This window comes from Musa acuminata, chromosome BXJ3-2, assembly GCF_036884655.1.
Source record: "Musa acuminata AAA Group cultivar baxijiao chromosome BXJ3-2, Cavendish_Baxijiao_AAA, whole genome shotgun sequence".
NCBI classification, from domain to species: domain Eukaryota; kingdom Viridiplantae; phylum Streptophyta; class Magnoliopsida; order Zingiberales; family Musaceae; genus Musa; species Musa acuminata.
The window spans coordinates 18348857-18372311 of record NC_088350.1 but is presented as its reverse complement, the minus strand read 5'-3'; the positions used below and the strand labels follow the sequence as shown (position 1 = coordinate 18372311).

Genomic DNA, 23455 nt, shown 5'->3' with positions numbered 1-23455 from the left:
CTGTTTGCTTATGGTTGGTTTGTACTGTGTTTGGGCCTCAAAGCTACATGTGTTCTCAACTCATTTATGTTTGTGCATCGATGAAAGCCATATGCGGCACATTGAATTTTTATTGACATCACACATGCTGATGTGGCATTGGTGTGTGTGTGCTGATCTGGCCCATGATGGTGTGTCTACTTGGACTTTGCATGAGCCATTGTGTGGGCTTCTTTTGTCAATTTGCGTGTCATGATGGCAGCACCAGAGCAAGGTGATATGGTAGCAAATAAGCATCAAAGCATGAGTATAGTTGTATGATTCATATGCTTAATTTGTATGTTGTCACCAAATACCAAAAGTACTCTCAATCTGATATTCTCATAACAATACCTTATATATATATATATATATATATATATATATGAGTTGGATGATAAAGGCTGTGCATAAATGGGTCACGTACGGAAGGATCGAGTGTGCAACTCATCATGATGAATGAAGAACAAATTTTGAACTCCTAATTATTGTTGATCTAAGAAAGATTAATATCTTATAACAGAGTTGCGTACAAGATCATGAATAAAACAAGGAATAGCCACCAGTTGATTGCACGTAACATGTAGAAACCTAAAATTTAGGGGATGACAACGCCACCGGATAAATTATGAAATTGATTTGTTCCATTAAAAGTTTATTATGATGAGATTTTGTAATTAATTAGTCAAAACCATGCCACAAGAGTAGCATGAGGCATCATTATCTTTAATTTATAGGTAATGCAAATGATTTAAATCTTGATGTGTTGTCGATTTTGGTTATGTATAATGAATGGTATACATACCTATATTTTCTTTAAAAATAATTTAAAAAATATCAAATAGAACGAAGACCAGACACACAACTTGGACTACGCAACCTCACGCCACATAATTATTCATTTTTCTAGTTTAAATTATCATCATCATTTTGCATATATGAATTTGATTCCCTCCATGAACAGAAATCATACTAACAAAAGATTATTTTAATGAATAAAATTATTCATGATATATATATATATATAAGCTTCCAACATCACTGGCAATATAATATAATAGTACTTCAAATCTGTCCCAAATTATTTGTAAATTGCTCGAGGAAAAGATCCATTATGCTATATTTGGTTTGAAGTTAATATAATATCATATATTTATTTGGTTAATATAATATAGTTTTATCATGCTATTTATTATATTCTTCATTATTTCTATTTGATCCCTTTGAATTTTATATTTAGTGTTAAAATGGATCTTCTCGTTAAAAGAATTGTGTCGTTTTCTTGTCATATAAGACGAGATCAGTGGTATTTGGCAACAATAACAACAATTTCAAGAACTATTTAGCAACAAGAAAAGTTCATATTGCAATGGTATGCCCCCTCTATATTCCAAACACATGTATCAGCTTTACATTACATGTGAGCTTCTTTTCTGATTGGCTCAGATATAGTCTTGACAGATAGAGCATCATCTTTGTATGGTTTCCGCCACAACATTGAATCGTGGTGTGGCAATATACCACAATAAAGTGGTGACCACTGCATTGTGGTGTTCATAACTGGTCACCCTGTGAAAGTAAAATCTGTTTAAAAATACAAGAACACAGTTTCTTCTCTGTTTTATTATATAAATCAGCACATCAAATAAACATTGAACAATCGGGTACGACAAACCGAGTTTGATATGTACTTTATGCCAACCACGTTCTTCAACTAAAGGTGGCTGAACTCACCCCGGCTCCTACGGCGCCGCCTGTGCCGCCTCTCAGATCTCAGGGTATCCATACCGCTATCCTGAGTTATTACTGGAGCTACATTATCATTTCCATCCAAGGAATAAGCATCAGCAGAATCGCTGTTTAAAGGACCTTCATGATCATCTCCTCTGTCCTCTAATACCCCACTGTCCCTGTGAAGCCTCATCAGACCTGTGCTCGCTCTCAGAATTAAGTATAGGATATTCCTACTAAATCCTCGAGTCTCCAAGTCAACATCTCCATACCCATCACCGATCTCATCATCAGAATCATGGTCGCTGTCGCCCATTTCAATCACATAATCACCAAACACCACTGACCTTGGCATTGATGACCTTATTGTACTGATCACATCTTGTCGCTCTCTTTCATTTTCTAGCGTCCTCCACTTTTGTTCAAGCACTGGATCCACCTCACGAGGTTTTGCAGAAGGGTGCTTGGACCTAACATGCTTACTTAGCTCCATGTAAGTCCCTACAAATGAGCAATTTTCTTGCATGCAGCTTCTCTTCTTGTTGTTGAGATATTGACGTGCAGGATCCACCACAGTCCATCCTTTTACCTGCCCTCGGCACAAAGGGCATGCAAGCTCCATAATATCAGACTTTTCACATGCAAGCAAGTGTGGCACATTTAATCCTAGGGTCCTGTTGTCAGCCAGAGGATCGTGATGACAGGTTGTCATTTTTGTATATGCCTTCTTGAATTGATCGAGGCAATTCGAGTGACGGTAGCTCGTCCCACACATGTAGGGGCGGCAGCCCTTGTCATGAGAAGAGCACAGCAGCAGAACAGCATTATGTGGGTACTCCATGCACACAGAACAGGTGGCGTCTTCCCAATCCCTTTTCTCCAAGGTCACTGATGTTTTCTTTGACCTATCTTCCTTCTCTGACAACTTCCTTGAAGGAATTGTATACGGAGCTGACCTGAGTTTCCGGGAAGAAAGTCTGCGAAGGACCCCGGAACTTCTCACCATTGTCGAGAAAATCTGTAAAATAATATTCAAAGAAACTTTAAAATTAAATAATATATTACAAAGATATAGTATACATAATTATTCTCATCTGCAAAAAATTACTAGAGGAAGCTGATGACATCATTTACAACAACTTAGATTGGATCAATCAAATTTGAATCTAACTTGAGATATCACATAAACAAAACAAAATTAATTTTCCTTCTATTCAGTAATCATTTGGCTTAAAATTCACATATATGCACCAATCTTTTATTTGTTTCCTCAGGAAGGAATTCTTTACCATCTGGACCAGTATGGTATGGACTGCATTTACTGTTCTGACTACAGATTGAGGCTAGATAATACTGCACTTACCATTGGGCACAAGCCCTGTAATGAGCTTGTACTGGACAGTAAGCCTGTCAGGTGATCCAATCCAAGAAGACCCATTGGCAGGTCTAAAGCTACTCCCCTCCTATTTCACATCTTTACTCTCTCTCTCTCTCTCTCTCTTGCTCCCATTGTTTTCTAAATATGTCACATCCTGCCGCTAAACTTCTTTTTGTTTCCACAACATACAAAATGTGACAATCTTTCCGCAACTATCAAATCTAGAACAATATAAAACTAAACTAAATTTTATTCAAACAGAAATTTCAAATGTCTACAAAATAACTATCATCTAACAAAAAGGAAAATCAGCCCTATTAGCATGTACTAAAAACCATAAAAACACTAAATTTTCTCACAGGACCACCTGACGATAGAGGTCTTCTCTGTGTCAAAATTGGAGTTAATATCATAAGGTTGTTCCAGAAAACAAAAACAAAAGATATAAGCAAACGTGTTAATAGGAAACTCCTAAAACATCCTCTCAAAACATGTAACAAAATCTCAAACGAAGTAAATAATAAGCAAATGCCAATCAAATTATGCCACATGCCAATATCAAAATCATCATGTCTCAGTTCTAAGTCTTAGGTCTCATGAGGTCTTAGAAACTGGCAAAGGCTGAATACCCAACTATACACCATACCAATAGTTGATAAAAGGTCTCACTTCACTAGATGAACTCTTTATTCTTCCAATAGTAGATGAAGATTAACTCATATCACACTTTTAACAACAAACATGTAAGAATAAAATCCCCTACCATGGGGACACGTTCCTCCTAACAATGACCAAAGGAACTATCTAGCTGCAACGTCTAGCTTGATAATTGATAATTCCTAAAGAGAATCATCCAGTATACTGACCTACTTGCCCCCAGCTAAGAAACATAGTTCTTATATCTCATAATAGGGCTCATATAAGTCGTCTCGATCACATGGTCCAATTTTACCTTGAAATTTCATCAATTTCATTCAAATCCATAACAAATGCATCAATAAACCTTTTAAATTCATAAAACATCCAAATCATAAAGTACCAATCCAATTACAACCCTCAATTTGGCTTAAACCCTAGCCAAATTAGTTCAATCAACTTGAACCGGATCAATTTCAATTAGAAACTAATTGAACTAGCCTTTACATTAGTTTGGTTTGCAATCACACTAAATTGGTCTAGTTGGACTTAAATAGATTCAATTTGGGCTAAACAGAATTGGTTTAGAATCACCCTAGACCAATTTGAAACGACCAGATCGATTTGGTTCAGCCACTGTATAGGGCACAAACCTGGTCACAATGGGCCACGGACTGGCCTACACAGGGTCACAGCCATTGGCCCATTGTCACAATGGGCCACGGACTGGCCTACACAGCCCAAATTAGGTTGCAACAAGGGGTTAAGTTGGGCTTAAACTACACCTGCACTAGCCGAGCCACAATGTTGAGCCGTGCTTGGGGCTTCACACTTGGGCCACACGTGTTGGGCGACATTGGACCATACACCACACCGGGTCACAGGCTACCAAGCCACTAGGCCACACAAGACACCAGGCCTAGCTAGGCTGAGCTGCACTATGCTAGGTCAGGTTGCAAGTCACCGGATATGAGGACCCATAGGCCATACCGGGTTAGGCCTCAAGTTGCATTGCAGACCATAGTCGTGTCAAGCCTCTGCGTTGCATTGGGTTCTGTTGAGCCACTTGGTCGAGCCACCCCATGCCATAGACTCCAAGTCACATAGATCAAGCCACAAGTCTAGGTCCTACCCACACACACGAGCAATTGGCGTTGGCCACTAGGATTGGTTGAGCTAGGTTAACTCAATCTGATTTATCGGCCTGACTCTGTTCGTACCTGATTATTGCTAGGTCGAACCCTCAAATCAGTTTCAATTTCAATATTTTTAATTATGCAATTAAAACTGATTGATTTAAAGATTTAAGACATGTATCATGAACAGAGAAGATAAGATTATGTAATCAATAATTTAGTTCATAATTAATTATTTAAACATAAAATAAAAACCCTAAACATACAGTATCATAAAAGCTGTATTTAAAACATGAATATTTTAACTATTTAGAAAATCATGTAAGAACAACAATATAAATCAACTACTAAACATATATATAACAAAATTTTAAACATGAATCATGTATCATTAATCAAATCATAATATTGAAATCATAAATCAATAACATACCTTTAATCTTTAAAATCATGAACTAGCAAATTTATGAATTAACAATTTCGAAATTAAAAAGAAATGAAAAGAGAGAATTGAAGAACCTACATCTCTAAAAATATCTTCCTCCCTTAGAATCTCCTAAGCTGACAGGAAACTAAGGCCTAACTAATAGAGGGTTGGATTCTCACTTCAAGGAAGGAAACCAAATATGATATTTTTTGGAATTATTAATTAATTATTTTATTTAATCTTAACCATACCTAATCATCGTGAATCAAAAATTACATTCCCATGAGAAAACAACTTCTTAAGCAGGCCTACCAAATAAGGAAACAGTTAACATATCCAAGATAAGATCCTAATTTATAATATTTTAATTTTAAAAATAAATTAAAATCTTTCAACGATAAAATTCCTCCCCTATTATGAAATTTTGGTTTCCAAATTTGATTTACCTAAAAAAAAATAGATGTTGGTACTATATTTTGACATTCTCTTCCTTTCACAAGTGGTTAATTGGTCCAAATGGTGCTACCATCGAACTTTCATTAATGGCATAACCTTCCTCAAAACATGCTCTAGAAAGTTAGCATTATCTTTCAACTATAGCAGCTAATATGAGATAACATGAGATGGATCCTTGCTATATTTTTTAAGCATCGAGACATGAAATACATCATGGATGCATATAAGTGCTAGCGGTAGGATTAATTGTTAAACAACAAACTGATCTTCTACAAGATTTCGAAAGGGCTAAAAAAATCTAAGAGCTAACCATCCAACCATGTCTCATAACTCCTCTTGTCGAGATACTTTCAAAAAGACGTGAACCAAACCTCTAATTTCTAGATCCCTTCTATGATCTACATATGTTTTTCTATCAACTCCAAGTTGTCAACGGTCCATATCGAATCCTTTGCACAGCATCTATTTTAATTAACTAAGGTCCAAGAAACTTTCGCTCTCCAACATCATCTTAATACACAGGTGATTTACATTTTCTCCAATGCAAATTCTATTAGGTGGATATCCTTATCCCAACTACTACCTAAATCCAAGGCACATATGCTCTTAAAAGATCCTCTAAGACTTGTATTGTCCTTTTAGATCAACTATTTGTTTAAAAAGTGAAAAACTCTACTAAATTACAGTTAAGCTCTCGAAGCCTTTTGCAAGCTTCCCAAAACCTCGATTTGGGTCCCGAATCATTAAAAAAAATGATATTAACTAACACCCCATGGCATCGAATGATCTCTGTTTGTCTAATAAATAACTCTTATTGATGGGAACAAAATGGATAGACTTAGTGAGACAATCAATAATCATCCAAATTTCATTATGTCCATTCTGTGTCTTAGGTAGTCCAACACAAAATCCATATTAACCTACTCCCACTTCCATTTAGGTTTTGGCATTTTCTATAATATTTCCATATGTATTTAGTGCTCATCCTTCACTTGCTAACAAACTAAACATTTGGAGACGAATTTAGTTGTCTCTCTTCATGCATTGTCACTGATATCCCTAACACAAATCCCTATACATTTTGCTACTCCTAGGATGAATAGTAAATCTCAATATATGAGTTTCTTGTGATAGTCACCAGGTGACTTTCAAAAACATAAGAGTTATTGATGGAATCTAATAACACCATCCTCGTTGAAATTATGGTGAAAAACCTTGAGTAAATTCTTTTCACCATTGAGTAATTTCTTTAGCCATGGTATGAAAGTATTCATCTTCTTCCTAACTTTTATTGATTCTTTCCACAAAAAAGGATTGTGCCAAACAAACCCTTACATGTCTAACACATCTTCCTACTTAAGCCATCAACAACCACATTAGCTTTTCTAGGATGATAACTAATATTGAAATCATAATTATTTAAGAAATAAACTCACATTAGAAATGATTGTGCTAATTGCCTATGTTGTCTTATGATCAACTCTCTTTATACGAAGATATATACAAGGCTTTTTGATATGTGAAAATTTTAAAAGTTCTAAAATAAAGAATGTGTTTCCAAATTTTTAGATTTTTCAATGTCAAATTTGTCAAAGGAGCCACTATTTTTGAAAGTTTTCTCTAAATCATCTATAATATCAATAAGATTAAACTTTTAATCTCTGAGACACTAGATGGTTGTTCCGACTTCATAATTACTGTAATTTTTTATGGGCTAATAGAATACCTACACTAGATATCACATGCTCAAGTAACATAACTTCATTGAAACAAAATTTCCACTCGTTCAACTTGAATGGCTTAAAACTTTTGGAATTGTCTTAAGATATTGTTCATGCTCCTCCCTACTCTCGAAATATATAAGAATATCATCGATGAACACAATCACAAATTTAACTAAATATGGATGAAAGACTTTATTCATATGATTCAAGGCACTTGGTGTCATGGTTAACCCAAAAGACATCATTAGAAATTCCTAGTGACTATCTCATTCTCGATATCGTTTCTTATATATTTTCATCTCTTATATTCAGTTGGTGATATACATACCTTAAGTCAATCATTGAATATATATTAGAGTCCTGAAGTAATTAAACAAATCATTTATCGAGAAAGGGATATTTGGTCACCTGGTCGAGTTATTTGTAAACAATAAACAATCTCATACATCCATCCTCCTGATGATGCACCTGATTGAATGAAGCCTTTGTCCAATAACTTCTATATTTGTTTCTTTAACTCCTATTATGCAATTCGTGTCATTCTATAGAGAGGTGTAAAAATTGGTGCAGTGTCAGGGAGAAGATCAATAGAAAATTCAATTTAGATGGAACAAGGTCTATGGTCTAAGTAAATTCATATAACCAATCATTTCAAAACACCAAAATGTTAATAAAGTTCTATTTCATATTAACAATCCAACAACTTAGATAAAATACAATTTGGTTCGATCTTAGTATGACATATTGATCAAGATGTTGTGTTATCTCCAAAGCATCATACAAGCAGAGGAAATAGATATTACAAAAAATTTGATGAAATATTTGGCATCACTAATCTCCATTTTGTGTGATGGAGTTTTTACTATCAGAGCCAAGCAATTTGGAATAATGCACAAATATTGTCTTGGGCAATGAATTAACATAGGATATCTCAATACATGAAAAAATTAACCCATTTCCACATAGTTGTACATAAACATGAATAGACAAGAATCTTATAAATAATCATGTACAAGTTTAAGTAAATGGACCATTTATTACTTTAAACTAGTTTGTCCTATTATCAAGGAATATTGTCACATGCTGACCGATCGTATCAATCCCTGGTTGAATTGATACATATCAATCAATACTGATATACCAACACAAAACATCGATATGTACCAATAAAATAGATGGCGATGGAGGAAGACGAGAAGGAAGAAGGAAGAAGAAGAGGCATTAGAGGAAGAGGAAGGTGGACGAGAAAAGAGAATGTGGGAGGAAGAAAAAGAGAGTGAAGGAAGAGGAAAGAAGAAGAGGAGGCAATAGAGGAAGAGGAGGAAGGAGGGAGCAAGGTTCGCCTTACTGGCTGTACTAGTGTACCGATCGGCCGACAGTATGGTAGATATTGTTTCGTACTAACATATCATGTGTCGGTATGATGGGTCGTACCGACGACATGGAAAAATGGTCAAAATAGTTCCAAAAATTCTTTTAAAATAGAAAAAAGTCAGATTAGGATTTTTAAGTTGAAAATAAATATAAATTTAGTATAATTTTAGCAAAAATAAACTAAATTAGAAAAGAATAGTGGCACGTATCTTTTTTGGACTTTGAGGAGTAGCTTGTGGTATGTTCTGAACCATTTAAAAAAATTGAGAGTAGACGAGTTAGAGAGAATGAAAGGGGAGAGAATAAGGGGGTAGAAAGAATTTAAAAACCATTAGATCTGGTTCAAACGATCAAATAGACCGTTTGAATTCAACAAATCCTAACAATTGATCAGTATTGATTAAAATTCGATTGTTATTAATCAATATAGGTCGGTAATGGTTGGATTTTGACCATTTCGATCGGTACAGACCCTGTATCGCCCTTGTTATGAATCGCTCGGTATATGGCGATCTGCATGTCAGTCCCCAATCGGACCAATATATACTGCACAGTATAAGTCAACACAACGAACCATGGGAGGAAGGAAGAGGTATATGAAGGAAAAGGAAGTGGTTGAGGAAGAGGGGAGGAGGATACAGAAGACGAGGAGAAGAGGAAACATACTCGAAATGACAACTGGGGACGTGTCATGGACAAGTTCGTAGCAAAGGTGTTCGATGTAATGCCTGTGTATGTCCGTGCTTTTAGGTTTTATTCATACTTTACGTAGCATGTAAGGGGCTTGCAATAAGCTTAATAGCCCCATTTTAGTTGGGTTTTGTGATTGTTTCAAGCTTGTAAACACAACATGTGTGTGATCGTCACATAGATGCAAAACTACCCAAGGGTTTAAATAGGTGCTCGGGCACTCGCCTAGGGGCTCAGGTGAGGTGAGGCGAGGCGAAGCTTAAGCGCCTCACAAATTGACCAAGCGACGCGCTTTAGTGAAGTGCCGCCTGGGCGCTCACCTGAACCCAGGTGTCCGACGCCTTGGACGAGTGTGCGATTGAAGCCATGCAACTGAACCAAACTATTTAGTATGGTTTAGTTAAACAGTAACTAGTTGGCTCGATTGAACCAACTAAGCTACACAATATTACTATAATTACAAAACTCACCCCCCGACCCTCGTGTGACCCTAAGCCTTAAACCCTAGCGCAGCAACTGCCTCTGCTGCCAATGCTTCCTCTGTCGTTGCTTTCGCTACCGACACATAGGATCATCATTGCTCCCGTGTGCAGCTCCTTCCACTGTCGAGGGAGAGGACCGTAGCTTCCTCCACTACTATGAAGTTTCCTCCGCCCACGACGTCGTCGTTCGCAGCTTCCATCATCGCCATTTGAAGCTTTCTCCATCGCCACTGCTGGCGTCCAGAGCTTCCTCCGTCACAACTGTTGTCGTTCGAAGCTTCCTCCGCTGTTGCTATCGTTTGAAGCTTTCTTCACCGCTACTACTGTCGTCCGCAGGTTCCTCCGTCGTCGCCGCCATCCGAAAGTTCCTCCATCACCGCCGCCCTCTCTTTCCCCACTTTTTACCATGGATGACCTTTTTTTTTCTCTGACTACTATTAATAGTAGATTGTTAACTACTATTATCATATAATAATCCATATTTAGATTTTATCACTATTAATCTCTATTTATTTAGAACTATTATTAGAGTTTAAGGATTAATGGCAAGTATACAAAGTAATTCAAAAGATTCATCAAAAAATTCAAGAAAGGATCTTGCTAGGAAAGACAATTATCTAAAGGATCTTAAAGATCCTAATGCAGTTACTTGCATCTTCTGTGATAAGACTCCTATAGATGATATTTTTCGTGCAAAGCACCATCAAGTAATGAACTTTAAGAATGCATTAGCATACAAGAAGTGTCCACCAAATATAAAAGAAAAGTTGTTGGCTTATATAACTAAAAAAAGATGCAACGGAATGAATCTCACAGGATTTTACTCAATTAAAATGTTGAACATATTAGAGATGATGAAGAAAAAGATTATTTAGAAAGTGTCAATCCAAGTGGGAAAAGAGTATATAATAAAAAGGAAAAGAACCATGATTGTTAAGAAGGGTAAAAAGGGATCGATGGACTTATATATGTATCAAGGATCAAAGAAGCAACAAGGGCAAGCTGGAGCAATATTAAAACAAACAAATATAAGTGATATTTGTGATAAGGAAATAAGGGAAAGAATGATTCAGCACATTCCTCGCTTCTTCTATCAAGTTGGCCTTCCCCTTAATATTTATTGTTTAGGTAGTTTTAAAGAGATAATTGAAGCTATTGAAAGATATAGTGGGGGATTAAAACTTTCAAATTATTATGAGTTGCGAGTTTCATTATTAAAAAAAGAGTTAGATTTTACAAATGACTTATTAAAGGGCCACAAAGAATCATAGGTAAAACATGGTTGCTCTATTATGTCAAATACATAGACCAACAAGAGACATAGAAGTATAATTAATTTTATGGTCAACCGTTCTTTAGGAACCATGTTTATAAAATCAATAGATGCATCAGCTTTTATGAAATCAAAAGAAAAGATATATGAATTGCTTAACAAATTTGTGAAAGAAATTGGTGAACAAAATATTATCCAAATTATAATCGATAATGGAAGCAACTATGTGTTAGCTGGTAAGATTTATGTTTTGATTTTTTTAATCTTTTAATTACTCTATCTTCAATTTGAATGGAAGAATTATGTGACTCATAAGTCTTATCAAATTTGTTATCTTTTGTCTTAGGTAAATTACTTGAAGCAAAAAAATAATACTTATATTTAACTCCATGTGAGGCACATTACATTTATTAATGTTGGAGAATATTAAAATGATTCTTGACATCAAGAAGACTTTAAAAAGGGCAATATTAGTCATTGAATTTCTCTATAATCACACTAGAGTGTTAAATATGATAAGAGAATTAATAAGCAACAAGGAATTTGTAAGATATGATGTCACCCAATTTGCTACTTTCTTTTTGACATTCGAAGTATACATCGTCAAAAACATAACATGAGAAACATATTTACCTCAGAGACATGGGTGACAAGCAAATGGGCAAAAGAAGTAAAAGACAAAAGGGCCGGTGATATCATCTTAATGTCATTCTCTTGGATTCTTATAGTTTATATATTAAAGGTAATGGGCCCTCTTATTCGATTCCTTCGGTTGGTAGATAATAAAAAAAAGCCTGTAATGAGATATATTTATGAGGTTGTGGATAGAGCATAGGAGATAATTCAAAAGTCTTTTGATAGAAATAAAAAAAAGTATAAGAAAATATTTACAATCATTGACGAAAGATACTTCATCGTCTGTTGCATGCAGTAAGATATTATTTGAATCTAGAATTCTTTTATAACACCACCTCCATTCAGTTTGATACAGAAATTATAAATTGGTTATATATATGCATTGCAAGATTGATTCCAAGCCTTGAAGTGCAAGATAAGATCTTATGTGAATTATCTTTATAAAAGAATATCGCTGGTCTTTTTGAAATTCCGATGACAGTTCGATCCAAGACAACTATATCCCCAGGTATTTATAAATTTATATAATTAATTTCATGTATATTATGTTATTATTAATAATAAAATAAATTTTGCAATTGAACAGTAGAGTCTATTTGAAAATTCCACCCCAAACTTGCACAATTGACTATCAAAATTCTTAGTTTGACTTGTAGTGTTGTAGGTTGTGAGAGAAACTAGAGTATCTTTAAGCATGTAAGGATCACAGAATATTTTTATTTTAATTAATCTATTCTTTTTTAGATAGAGATATTAATATATTTTAAAATTATATGATATGACAGATTCATACAAAGAGAAAAAATCAGTTAAAGCATCAACGATTATAAGATCTGATTTATATATAATATAATCAACCATTGAAGGCTCATCATGATTTGCAAAATAACATTGATCCAATCTTATTGCCATACATTAATGATTCAAATGAGTGGTTGGTGGAGAAAATATGTGCAAACTTGCAAGATGTCAAAGATAAGCTTGTATTTGAAGATGATAGCTTGACATGGGGAGATGTGGCAAGAGTCTCAAGTGTTAGAGAATTACAGATATATACAAGACAAATGACGAAAGCAAAAATGAGTGCAAAAGCCTCAAGTTCATCTCCCACCATTGTTGAAGAGGAGGAAACCTATTTTAATGAAGATGGACAAGAGGAAGAGAAAAATGATATATTTGAGAATAACGATGTTGATTACGATGATGATTGAATTTGATATAAAACTTTATTGTTTTGAGTCTTTTGACATTTTTGTTATTAGAAGATAGATAATATGACTTGATATTTTAGATATTTTTAATTTAATATCATATTTTTATTTATATAATCATATTTACCAATTATATTATATATTTTTTATATTTTAATATTTCATAGCGCCTCGCTTTGCTTGGGCAAGCGTCTAGCGCTTCGAGCATTTTAGGATCTTCGCATATGATGCTTTTTAAATCATTGAAACTACCCCAAGCAAGGGCCTTCAACCAACTATTTTGGATGTTTTCCATGTATAGAGAGAAGTAAGAAATATTATCTATCTCAGTACCTTGGAGCTACCCGGGTGACACATGAATAGATAAGCCTTTGGAGTAGGGTTTTGGGTTGGTTCATTGCTTGGCTCCATAGCAGTGTCATATAGCCACTTATATATAGGGACTTTTAAATGTGATATATTACCTTAGACCCTTTGTTACACAACCGTTTAGAGCTTATAAGGTTTATCCTTGTATTTTGCATTGTCTATCAAGTGCTTACTGAAATGTCTACTTATGAAATCTCAAGTTTAATGTTTTTACTAACTCATTTTCTCTTTTATAAGTCCTTAGGGGCACTTGTAAGGTTACGGAGAGGCTAACTCTTTATAGATAGACATACAAGGGTATCATATGACTTGGGCAAAACATGTTAAATCCGTAACAAGTAACGGCAATGGCAATGACAAGCAATAACAATGACTTAGGTGTGTGTCAAGGAAGAGGGCTCGAGAAGAAGGCTCGCAAATGTGAGTCGTAACCTATTAAATTATTTTTTTTTCTTTTTTTTTATCGGTTGGATCGATCTTCCTAAAGCGAAGGGAGTCTACGTACGAGTTTATGCCCAAGTTGGTACTTACCATCCGGTTCTTACCCGTCTAGGTGAAAAGGCATTCATTGCCTATTATAGTGAAGAAAAGGTAACAAGAAAAGGAATATTGTCCTTTAAATGTAACTTTGCATCGAATTTCTTAGAGAAAAAACAACATTTAATCTTTAAAAGGCATGAATACAATTAGAGCAATACTAATATTAGTATATTCGAATAACAGAAAGTGTTTCCTTAACTTGTACATCACAATGATGCAAGAACAATTGTTGCATTAGAATCTTCTATTTTATTTTAAGTTATACTAGGAAAATATTGGTTTATTTATTTCTGGTTATTGCAATTTTCAGATTATGGAGGTAATGATAGCGACAATAACAGTAACAATTATGGTGTTAATGGAGCCTAGGTCTAGTCACGATGATGGCAATAACGATAATTCTAGTCGAGGCTATTGTTAGGGGTTATGTACACCCTATCCATGTGGCTTTCATGTTGTATATATTACTCATTGAATCATCATCCACATGTCACCTTGTGCTTACCTAAATACACCACCTCAGTTGGCGCTTTTGCTAAATCTCCTGCCTAACCTCAATCTTCAAAGGAAATTGATCATACAGGACTTTATAGTGAGCAATGGACCAAAACCCATAAAACATTTATAAGAAGGGTTCCCCAACTTAAAAGGAACATGTTCCAAAAGAACTTGGGGGAACAACCACTACCAATAAACAAAACATCCCAACTTTCATAGTGGTAATGGTGACAACAATAGCATGGTAAGGATGGCGGTCATGCTGCTGCAATGGTGGTGGAGATGGCAGTTGTGGTGGGAATGATTGTGACAATAGCAGTAATAATTATGGTGTTAATGGAGCCGAGGTGTAACTGTAGTGTTGTAGTAGTGTGAAGATGACAATGACCATAATTCTAATGGTGGCTAGTGTTAGGGATAATGTATACCCTATCCATGTGGCTTGTATATTGTACATAATGCTCATTCAATCATCATCCACATGTCACAGTTTGCTTGCCTAACTGTCACGGACAAACTTCTCAACAAGGTGTTTGATGTAATGCTTATGTATGTCCGTGTCTTTTGGCATGTTCATGCCTTGTACAGAATGTAAAGGGGCGGCCGAAGGCTTAATAGTCCCATTTTAGTTGGGTTGGTGGCCTCTTTAGGCTTGTAAATAAAGGTTGTGTCATGTAGACACGTGCGAGAGCTTTTCGATCTGTAATGGACCATTTTACCCTTTGTTGTGCCACTGTTCAGAGCTTGTAAAGTCTGTTTGTAATTTGCATTGTCTATGAAGTGTTTTTCGGACATGTTTGCTTGTGGATCCCGATTGAGGCGTTCTCTTTAACCCGTTCTCTCTTTTGTTGGTCCTAAGGGACAATGGGAGGCTTCGGGGAGGCTGACCTTTGCGGACGGACGCGCGAGGATGCCGCACGCCTTAGGCAAAACCAGCTAAGGTCGTGACATTATGGTATCAGAGCGGGACAAGCACTCATAGAAACACTTGACATGCAAACGTGGGGGACCTAGCGGGGCTGCGTTGAGGGCAGTCAGCAACGCGCGACCGTTTGAGGGAAAACGGGCATGGAGATGTAGGGAAAAGAGTCGCTCAGAGGAGCGGGCATCTAACATTGGCATTCAGGGGAATGGCCAACCCTTCGCGCAAGAGGCACCACGAGAACAGGTAAGCTTGGAAGAATTCGGAGCGCACAAAGGTTGGGATGGCTGAGTTTGAGCTACGACTCAACGTTGACAACTATACTTGATGTTGCTCTAGGCAAGCGAGGCGCTTGGCAAGAATGAGACCATCCAAGGTGGAATTAGTTGCTCAACGACCAAAAGAGTTATGCAAAGCTCACAGAGGTGAGGGGAATTGCTAACTCGAAGAATTTGGTACTCATGCATGGGCTTGTATGCGGACGATGGAATGTTCGTGGCCATCCCAAGGCGACCGAGACTCGGCGCCATGGAGCATTGAAACTTTCTCTTCAACATGCGAAGGATACGTTCGGAGGAGGCTGAAGTGTGCAACGAGTTCAGCATGTTGCTAGGCCTTGAGGGGTGCAGCGGTGGCTGTATTGACGTGGAGGCGCAATCTAGCAAGTGCGTTTGCAAGAGGCAGAACAATGCACAGTTTGTTCAGCAGATCGGAGTAGTCCAAGGGGATGGTGGTCTCCGAAACGAAGAGAGATGTTGCTCCAACGGGACAGTTATCCAGGAGGGATAAGTCTCAGCTCTCCAGAGGGAGAATCATGTGAGACGGACTTCACATGTTGAGGAGGAGTACCTCACAAACAACAACTCCACGAAGCTCGATGGACTGAGCAAGCGGCGAGGAGTCGTCGCATGATCTCGCTTGAGAGAATGCATTGGTGGATGCATTGCGAGATCAAGTGGGGGAGCGATCCAAAGCAACTCAAATGGAGGCACACTTGGAGTCGATATGGAGATCGGACTCAAGGGAGGGCTGACCCGTGGAATGGTGGGCGCGAGGGCCACCATCGACTCAATGCAAAAACGAGGAGCGGAGCAACTTGGGTGTAACTTGGCGAAGTACCCAAGCCGCATGAAGGGAGCCAGCATAGAAGTTGGAACATGGAGCAAAGGCACAACGCTTTCCCTAGACAGAGGTCAAGGACATGAACTCTTGCAGAGGCAGGAGTAGAATCATGCTGTTCCATGGGTCCTTCATTTTGACAGAGCGGACTCATCTTGCATGGTGCCAAAGACGAAGGGAGCTTCGGGGCACATGCACCTTATCTCGGAGGAGCATTTGATGGAGGAACTAAGGCGACTCAATTTGCGGAGGCGAAGTTGAGTTCAGAAGGCCTTAGCACGGGGCAAGAGGACGCAGAGGCGGGTACTCTTGAAGAATATGCCACAGTGTTGCCATTCGAATTGCTATGAAGGAAGCGGTGCGCAGCGGAGATTGTGCTGGTAGGGGCAGAGGCCCAGGATCCAGGCAATGGTGCACAAATTACAGCGAAGTCGGTGGACTTCGGGAGCTACTAGGCGACGGACTGTCCTAGAGCGGTGCTTCATCTAGGTGTGACCCAAGAGTGGGTGGATGAAGGTCGATTGCCAAAGGAGCGAACAAAATCGAAGGTGGAGGAGACCCTGCGATGTATTGGCAGAGGCCACACATGGAGGGTTCACAATTCGAGTTTATTCCACAAGGATCAGAATGCAATGGAGATGTCACCAGGAGGCGACATGGTGCAGCGGATCGTGGTGGAACAGTTCGTGGCAATGCGACACACACGACAAGGTCCCGTGAGGGATGAGATCATATGGAGGTATGATCGGGAGCTACTGGGAGCTCCGCTTTGGTGAACAACACGACGGCAAGAAGGGCTATGGATTCAAGGAGTGAAGGCCATGGTACCGCAAAGGCGGGTCTTCCGGGCGTGCACCGAATTTTGCATCGGATGAAAACCTTGGTCATCAGCATATGGGGGCTGTGTTCCACCAAGGGAAAAGTTCGAATGCAAGTACCAGTGAGTTCCATGGGAGGGACTTGATCATGCAGAGGTATGATCGAAGCAACTGGAGAGTTGGACTGCTCCAGAGCTCATATTCGCTTAAGGGAGCCCGACAAGTCAGAGGACAAGGTCGAGTAAGCGAACGTTGCTACCAAGGAAGCTAAGGAGAACAGAATCGGTGCTAACTCTACAATGTGATGGCAGAGGCCATGCTTGGGAGTTGCAGTCTGTCTTTCCATCGACCAAACGGACTGCTTGGAGAACACAGTGGTGTTGAAGCAGGGGGTCGAAAGGGGCGAGGAAGCGACGACGAGTCCAGAGGGACTTAGCTACCCAAAATCAAGCATCAGTCAGAATAGAGGTGGACTCAGAGGAGTGCCACAGAGACATTTCTACTGATCATGCAGAAAAGGGATACAGAGGCGAGGCGACGGATAGTAGGGCCATGGGCATGGCAGCGCCATGGTACCGCAGAGGCGGGACTTCCGTGCAAGTCATTGATCCCTTGCTCTCACGGAGGGAGAGCGCTTGGTCGTGAAAGGGGCCGAGGAGGTGGAGCATGCAGAGGCAATCTCCAAGTACCGAGACAAGGCTGAAGGGCAGAGGCCAAGAAACTTCGTAAGACCGGTGTCAACAAGTTTCTCATCAAGATAGCCGTAAATGAAGGACTTCGGGTCATGCAAGAGTGCACGACCAAGGAACGAAGCAAGCAGTACGTGGTGCTGTACCTTTGCTACTCAGTGGAGTAGGCGGCAGGGTTGATGGAGAAGACGGTACAATCCCAGAGGCGACCTCATCTATCAGAGAATTACTCCAAGTTGGGGTGAAAACTTCCCGCATTCCAGAAGTTCGATGGCATTGAGAAGGTGAATCACAGTAACTAACTCAACGCAAGGAGTGCAAACACTTCAAGTGCTTCAGAAGTGTGAGCAAAGAGCAGGCGAAGTCCAGTAACCAGCTTGATGCATGAAGTACAACCTCGAGGAGGCGGGCGAAGTCAAGTAACCTTTGCCTTCTCAACTCTTAAGAGAATGGGCGAAACCGAGTACCCCAATTCTCTTATCTATCCAGCAGAGGAGCTCTGCATAAGTTCAAAGACCCTTCGAAGATAATGAAAGACAACAATTGTCAAATCCTCACCAACGGTGATCAGCGCTACTGAGAGTAGATTGTCCGCCTCATTTCCCAACGAAATGCCAATCGAAAGCGGAAGTGATGCGAACCTACTTGGATGTGACAACTAATAGAAAGAAGAGTCAATGAGCAGATTTTGTGGAGGAAGGACCCGAAACTTCAGAAGTTTGCGAGGCGATGCTCGTTAAAGCTCCAACAAGCATCCACCCAGTTCAAGCAGCATGTGGAAATTTTGAGAAACTGGCGCAGTAAGAATGGTCTTTTCCTTCATTTAGTGGATCCGCAGGAATCAACGAGGATCAACACAACTCAGCCAACCCCACACCAGAGTCAGAGTCATTGGCGAGTTGAAGCAGCATGGCGGATCAAAGGTTCGACTACTCAGAAACAGCAGCGGAGAGAAGCTAGGAGCCAGGAGGCGCATTGCAGCTGGAGCAGAAGATTGAAGACTCAGCAAAGGCGAAGAGTTGCAGTGTTCACAAAGGCTTCGACGAGGACGTCGAAGGGATAAGTGGGGGAGAATGTCACGGACAAACTTCTCAACAAGGTGTTTGATGTAATGCTTATGTATGTCCGTGTCTTTTGGCATGTTCATGCCTTGTACAGAATGTAAAGGGGCGGCCGAAGGCTTAATAGTCCCATTTTAGTTGGGTTGGTGGCCTCTTTAGGCTTGTAAATAAAGGTTGTGTCATGTAGACACGTGCGAGAGCTTTTCGGTCTGTAATGGACCATTTTACCCTTTGTTGTGCCACTGTTCAGAGCTTGTAAAGTCTGTTTGTAATTTGCATTGTCTATGAAGTGTTTTTCAGACATGTTTGCTTGTGGATCCCGATTGAGGCGTTCTCTTTAACCCGTTCTCTCTTTTGTTGGTCCTAAGGGACAATGGGAGGCTTCGGGGAGGCTGACCTTTGCGGACGGACGCGCGAGGGTGCCGCACGCCTTAGGCAAAACCAGCTAAGGTCGTGACATAACAGCAATGTCTTTGTTGCTGCCTTTGCTAAATCTCCTGCCTCTATAAAGGGCAGGGTGGGTAAGCTGTAAGGGGAATCTCTCCACCCACTAGCGGACTCCTTAGCTCTCTCAATTCCCATTCACTATTGATTTATTACATATCAGTAGGAGATCCTACAATAATAGCCTGCATCTTGCAAGCCATAGCATCATCAGCATGATCCATTTCAACACTTGAAAGTCGCAAAACAAGGCCTAAATTGGCTTCCAGCCTCCCACCAATTAAGACGATCAGACCTAACCGTCATCTAGAGTTAGAAGAAAGGTCCCTCCATCGAAGCCAGACTTCCAACCAAGGCTCTTTGAACTAAGGTTTTTATAGCCTCAATTGTCGACAGCTTAAAAAAAATCAGTCAATGGCTCTGACAAATGGCGGTCCAACACCACCACAATCATCAGACAGCTTCTGCTATTTTGATCATCCACAGCCCAATAGTGTCACAATCAATGACTCCAGTCATGGGGACCCAAAAACACCAACAACTGGACTGAGGCAGCTTCTACGACTCTGATCGCCAATGACCCAAATTTGTTCAGGTCAACTACTTCAATTAGGCCACCACAATTGCCATAACCAGATTACCTCGATCAGGGAGTCTAAATCAAAGCAAAGATGACCTGATCAGTGCTTCAGATCAGGCCAAATATCCATTTATACTTAAGATCAGGTCAAAATATGCCTTGACTTGCTCCACCCATCTAAGGAAAGACAATGTAGGAGGTGGTCTTATCTGTCATGCACTCTGTTTTGTGAGATCGGGGTCACATCCGGCCAAACCTACTGATGAAATGAACTCAACAATCGGGTAAACCAGGGCCCAACCCACCATCAATAATGTATCAAATGATCTGCAACCTAGAACCCAGAAATCTTGCGTGCCTGAAACCTTAGGGCATCGTGCTTTTTCCTATGGGGCATTTGAACAAACAAATGGTCTGCAATCATTGTCTAATCAGTCAATCGACTACCAACCAGTGGCATTCCATCGAACCGGTGATTAGCAGCAAGCGTGTCATACCATTTACAGTATTGACCATCCCGGAACAGGGATCTGCAACGGAGATGAACGCATGAGATTGAGCCTCAGATAACAAACGTGAAAAGAAACGTTTGAGAATTAATAGTAAACGTTGAACAAGAAATGGTTGCGGCCAGATCAGTTTATTGCTTCTATAGAATCAAGGTTTCCAACTTGACCGATCCGCCGAGGGATCGGGCTCGTTGAATCCCAGAAGAGCGATAATGTGGGGATTCTGAATTCGCACCGACAGTTTGCTCGAATTGGAGCGGATCGGCCCATCCGCTCAAGGATCAGCTCGAACCGGCTCAACCGTCCCCAGCTGCAACCCGAGGAGGAGGATGGATGGGGGAGGGGAGGAGGAGTTACCTCTTAGGCGGGGCAGTGCGACCGAGGCGGAAGGCGGACGGCGGAGCGGCGAAAGCGGAAGGCGGAGACCACAAGGCAGACTCGTAGCTTCCCTCGGATGAAAGAAAAGAAAAGAAGAGAGAAGAAAAGACGAGGGGCTGAGCTGCTCAGAGAGGAAAAGAAGAAACACGAAAAAGAAAAGAGAAACGAAAGCAAAATCGAATAGAATTGAAATTTAATAAGTACGAAAAGATAAAAAAGAGTTATACAATTAATTGTAAATTGTATAATGAAAAAAAAATATTACTAAAAAAAACTTAAATAGTGCTTGAAATTCAACTCTTGACAATTTTGTTTCATCAAATTTATTTCAATAACCGAAATATATTTCATCAAATATATATATACATAAATATATATATGTGCAATTTACCGATCGATATTTGAGTCTTATTAGCTTTTCGCATGAATTATCACTTTGACTTCTTTTCTTAATTTTTAAATAAGTTTGTCTCATAATTTCAGTGAAACCTTGTTTCGAATGTGACGTCATAGTGAGGTCTGTATGTGATATAATGATGGTGATGGAACTATCTCTCTCTCTCTCTCTCTCTCTCTCTCTCTCTCTCTTTTTCCTTAACTCTACACTTGTCAATATTATAAAGTTAAAGGTAGATAACTAAGACTCATCATGCCTTTGAGTCATATACATAAAATTGGTATGAATTTTCAGTAAAGGGATCCAAGTGGTTATTGTTAATCTTCGATTCCAGTTGTCTTACCAAGTATTATAGAGTCAACTAGGTTGCGCCTTCGTTTCAAGATCGGTGTAGGAAGAACATGGGAGTCGGCTGTAAGACTTGGGCGATAGGAGGAGACTTAACAATACGTCTGTAATACTGAAATTAGAATATATCTATTATCTATATTATAGGAGTAAAATTTTATGTAGAGAGAGCTTAATTTTCCATCTCAATGTACGTATTTGAGGTTTTTGTTAGATAAGATTGATTGTAATTTAGTGGGCAATTATGAGAAGTTTTGTTGAAACATCATCAAATTTTCTTTTAAAAGAAAAAAGGACTTCATTGATCAAAGAGCTTGAGACAGACATTATGAGAAGAAGCTTCCCCAAGTGAGGCTACTTAGCAATGCCACAAATCGTACTTGGCAAGAACATGTGCGGTGCAGTTGGTTTAATTCTCTCGGCAAAAACTAAAATTCTACTGTGTTGATCTCATCAGCCAACTTCAAAATATGTGAGAAGATGGATCTAAGGGACCAAGCAGTAGGTTTTGATCCACTTACAAAATTATTACGAATGTTGGATCTGTTTGCGTACAAAAGAGCTTCCTACAGAGATCTGTTGTTTCTGCTTGTAACGGGGAGAGGAAGTAGCAATTTTTTTTATGATTTTGATGATGTTTAAATTCGTTTTTCATTAAAAAAAAAGATTGAACATACATCAATCCTATGTTTTTTTTCTATTTACAAAAGAGAAAAACTATTCAAATGAATTATAATTTTTCTTAATTTATCAGATTTGATGACTTCATATTTCTTTTGTATGAATCACTATTTAATCTCATAATATTTTTTTTTACTAAAAAGATATTTATCAAAATGAATCATGCTATTTCGATATTAGATTTTTTTATTTCAAAAGACTCCTTTACGTTTATGACATATATACCTCATCATCAAATTGATCTCTCATTATTTAAATTTATTTTTTATATTAATATCTTTTATGTTATTATTTAAATATTGATATAAATTTTATATCATTGTATCATTCCCTTCTCTTGATAATGACAAAGAAGAGAAAGAAAAAAAAAATTACTAGCTTGCACATCTCAAAAGAGAAGCAAAAATTACTAGCTTGCACGTCTCATAAAGAAACAAAAATTACTAGCTTGCATATTTAGAGAGAAACAAAACTTACTAATTTGCACATCTCAAATAGTGACAAATATTTATTAACTTACATATTTGCCACTCTTTTTTTCTTTTTTTGTTACGACAAAAGTGGAGAAGTTATGAGGATTTGAAATTTTAATGTTTTGGAATCATACATGATATACCTTGAAATTATGTATGTAATGATATCTTAACTCATGATTTGATATGATATGTTAACTATGTGTATGAAGTGTGAAAGTCACTTTCACTAAAATAGTTTCATCCTAGCATTAGAAGGTTATTTTTTCTAAATTTAAGTTTATTTCAGTATGACATATAGAAAGGGAGGGTTTAGTTAAAACTTCATCATCAATTGATTGTCATCATAAAAAATGGAGAGATTATTGAATCTCGAATTTTAATGATGAAATTAATTGATAAAGTTATGATCTAATGAGTGTTTGAGTGACGCAGGACTAACTTCGATCATGGAAAG

The 23455-nt window shown here is 38.4% G+C and overlaps 1 protein-coding gene across 3 annotated transcripts; it reads right to left on the bottom strand.

Moving 5' to 3' along the window:
- Nucleotides 1-1380: 1380 nt before the first annotated feature.
- LOC135582998 (uncharacterized) lies at nucleotides 1381-21248 on the bottom strand. Of its 3 annotated transcripts, XM_065140567.1 has the most exons (3): nucleotides 21079-21248; nucleotides 7915-8048; nucleotides 1381-2767 (listed from the first exon to the last, which is right to left on the bottom strand). In XM_065140567.1, the coding sequence occupies exon 3, from the start codon at nucleotides 2753-2755 to the stop codon at nucleotides 1733-1735; it is 1023 nt and encodes a 340-aa protein (XP_064996639.1). In that variant the 5' UTR covers nucleotides 2756-2767; nucleotides 7915-8048; nucleotides 21079-21248; the 3' UTR covers nucleotides 1381-1732. The 3 variants fall into 3 exon arrangements, with proteins under 3 accessions (XP_064996639.1, XP_064996638.1, XP_064996640.1); XM_065140566.1 differs by lacking the exon at nucleotides 7915-8048 and having other exon boundaries at nucleotides 21079-21247; XM_065140568.1 differs by lacking the exons at nucleotides 7915-8048; nucleotides 21079-21248 and adding an exon at nucleotides 20957-20980.
- Nucleotides 21249-23455: the final 2207 nt, after the last annotated feature.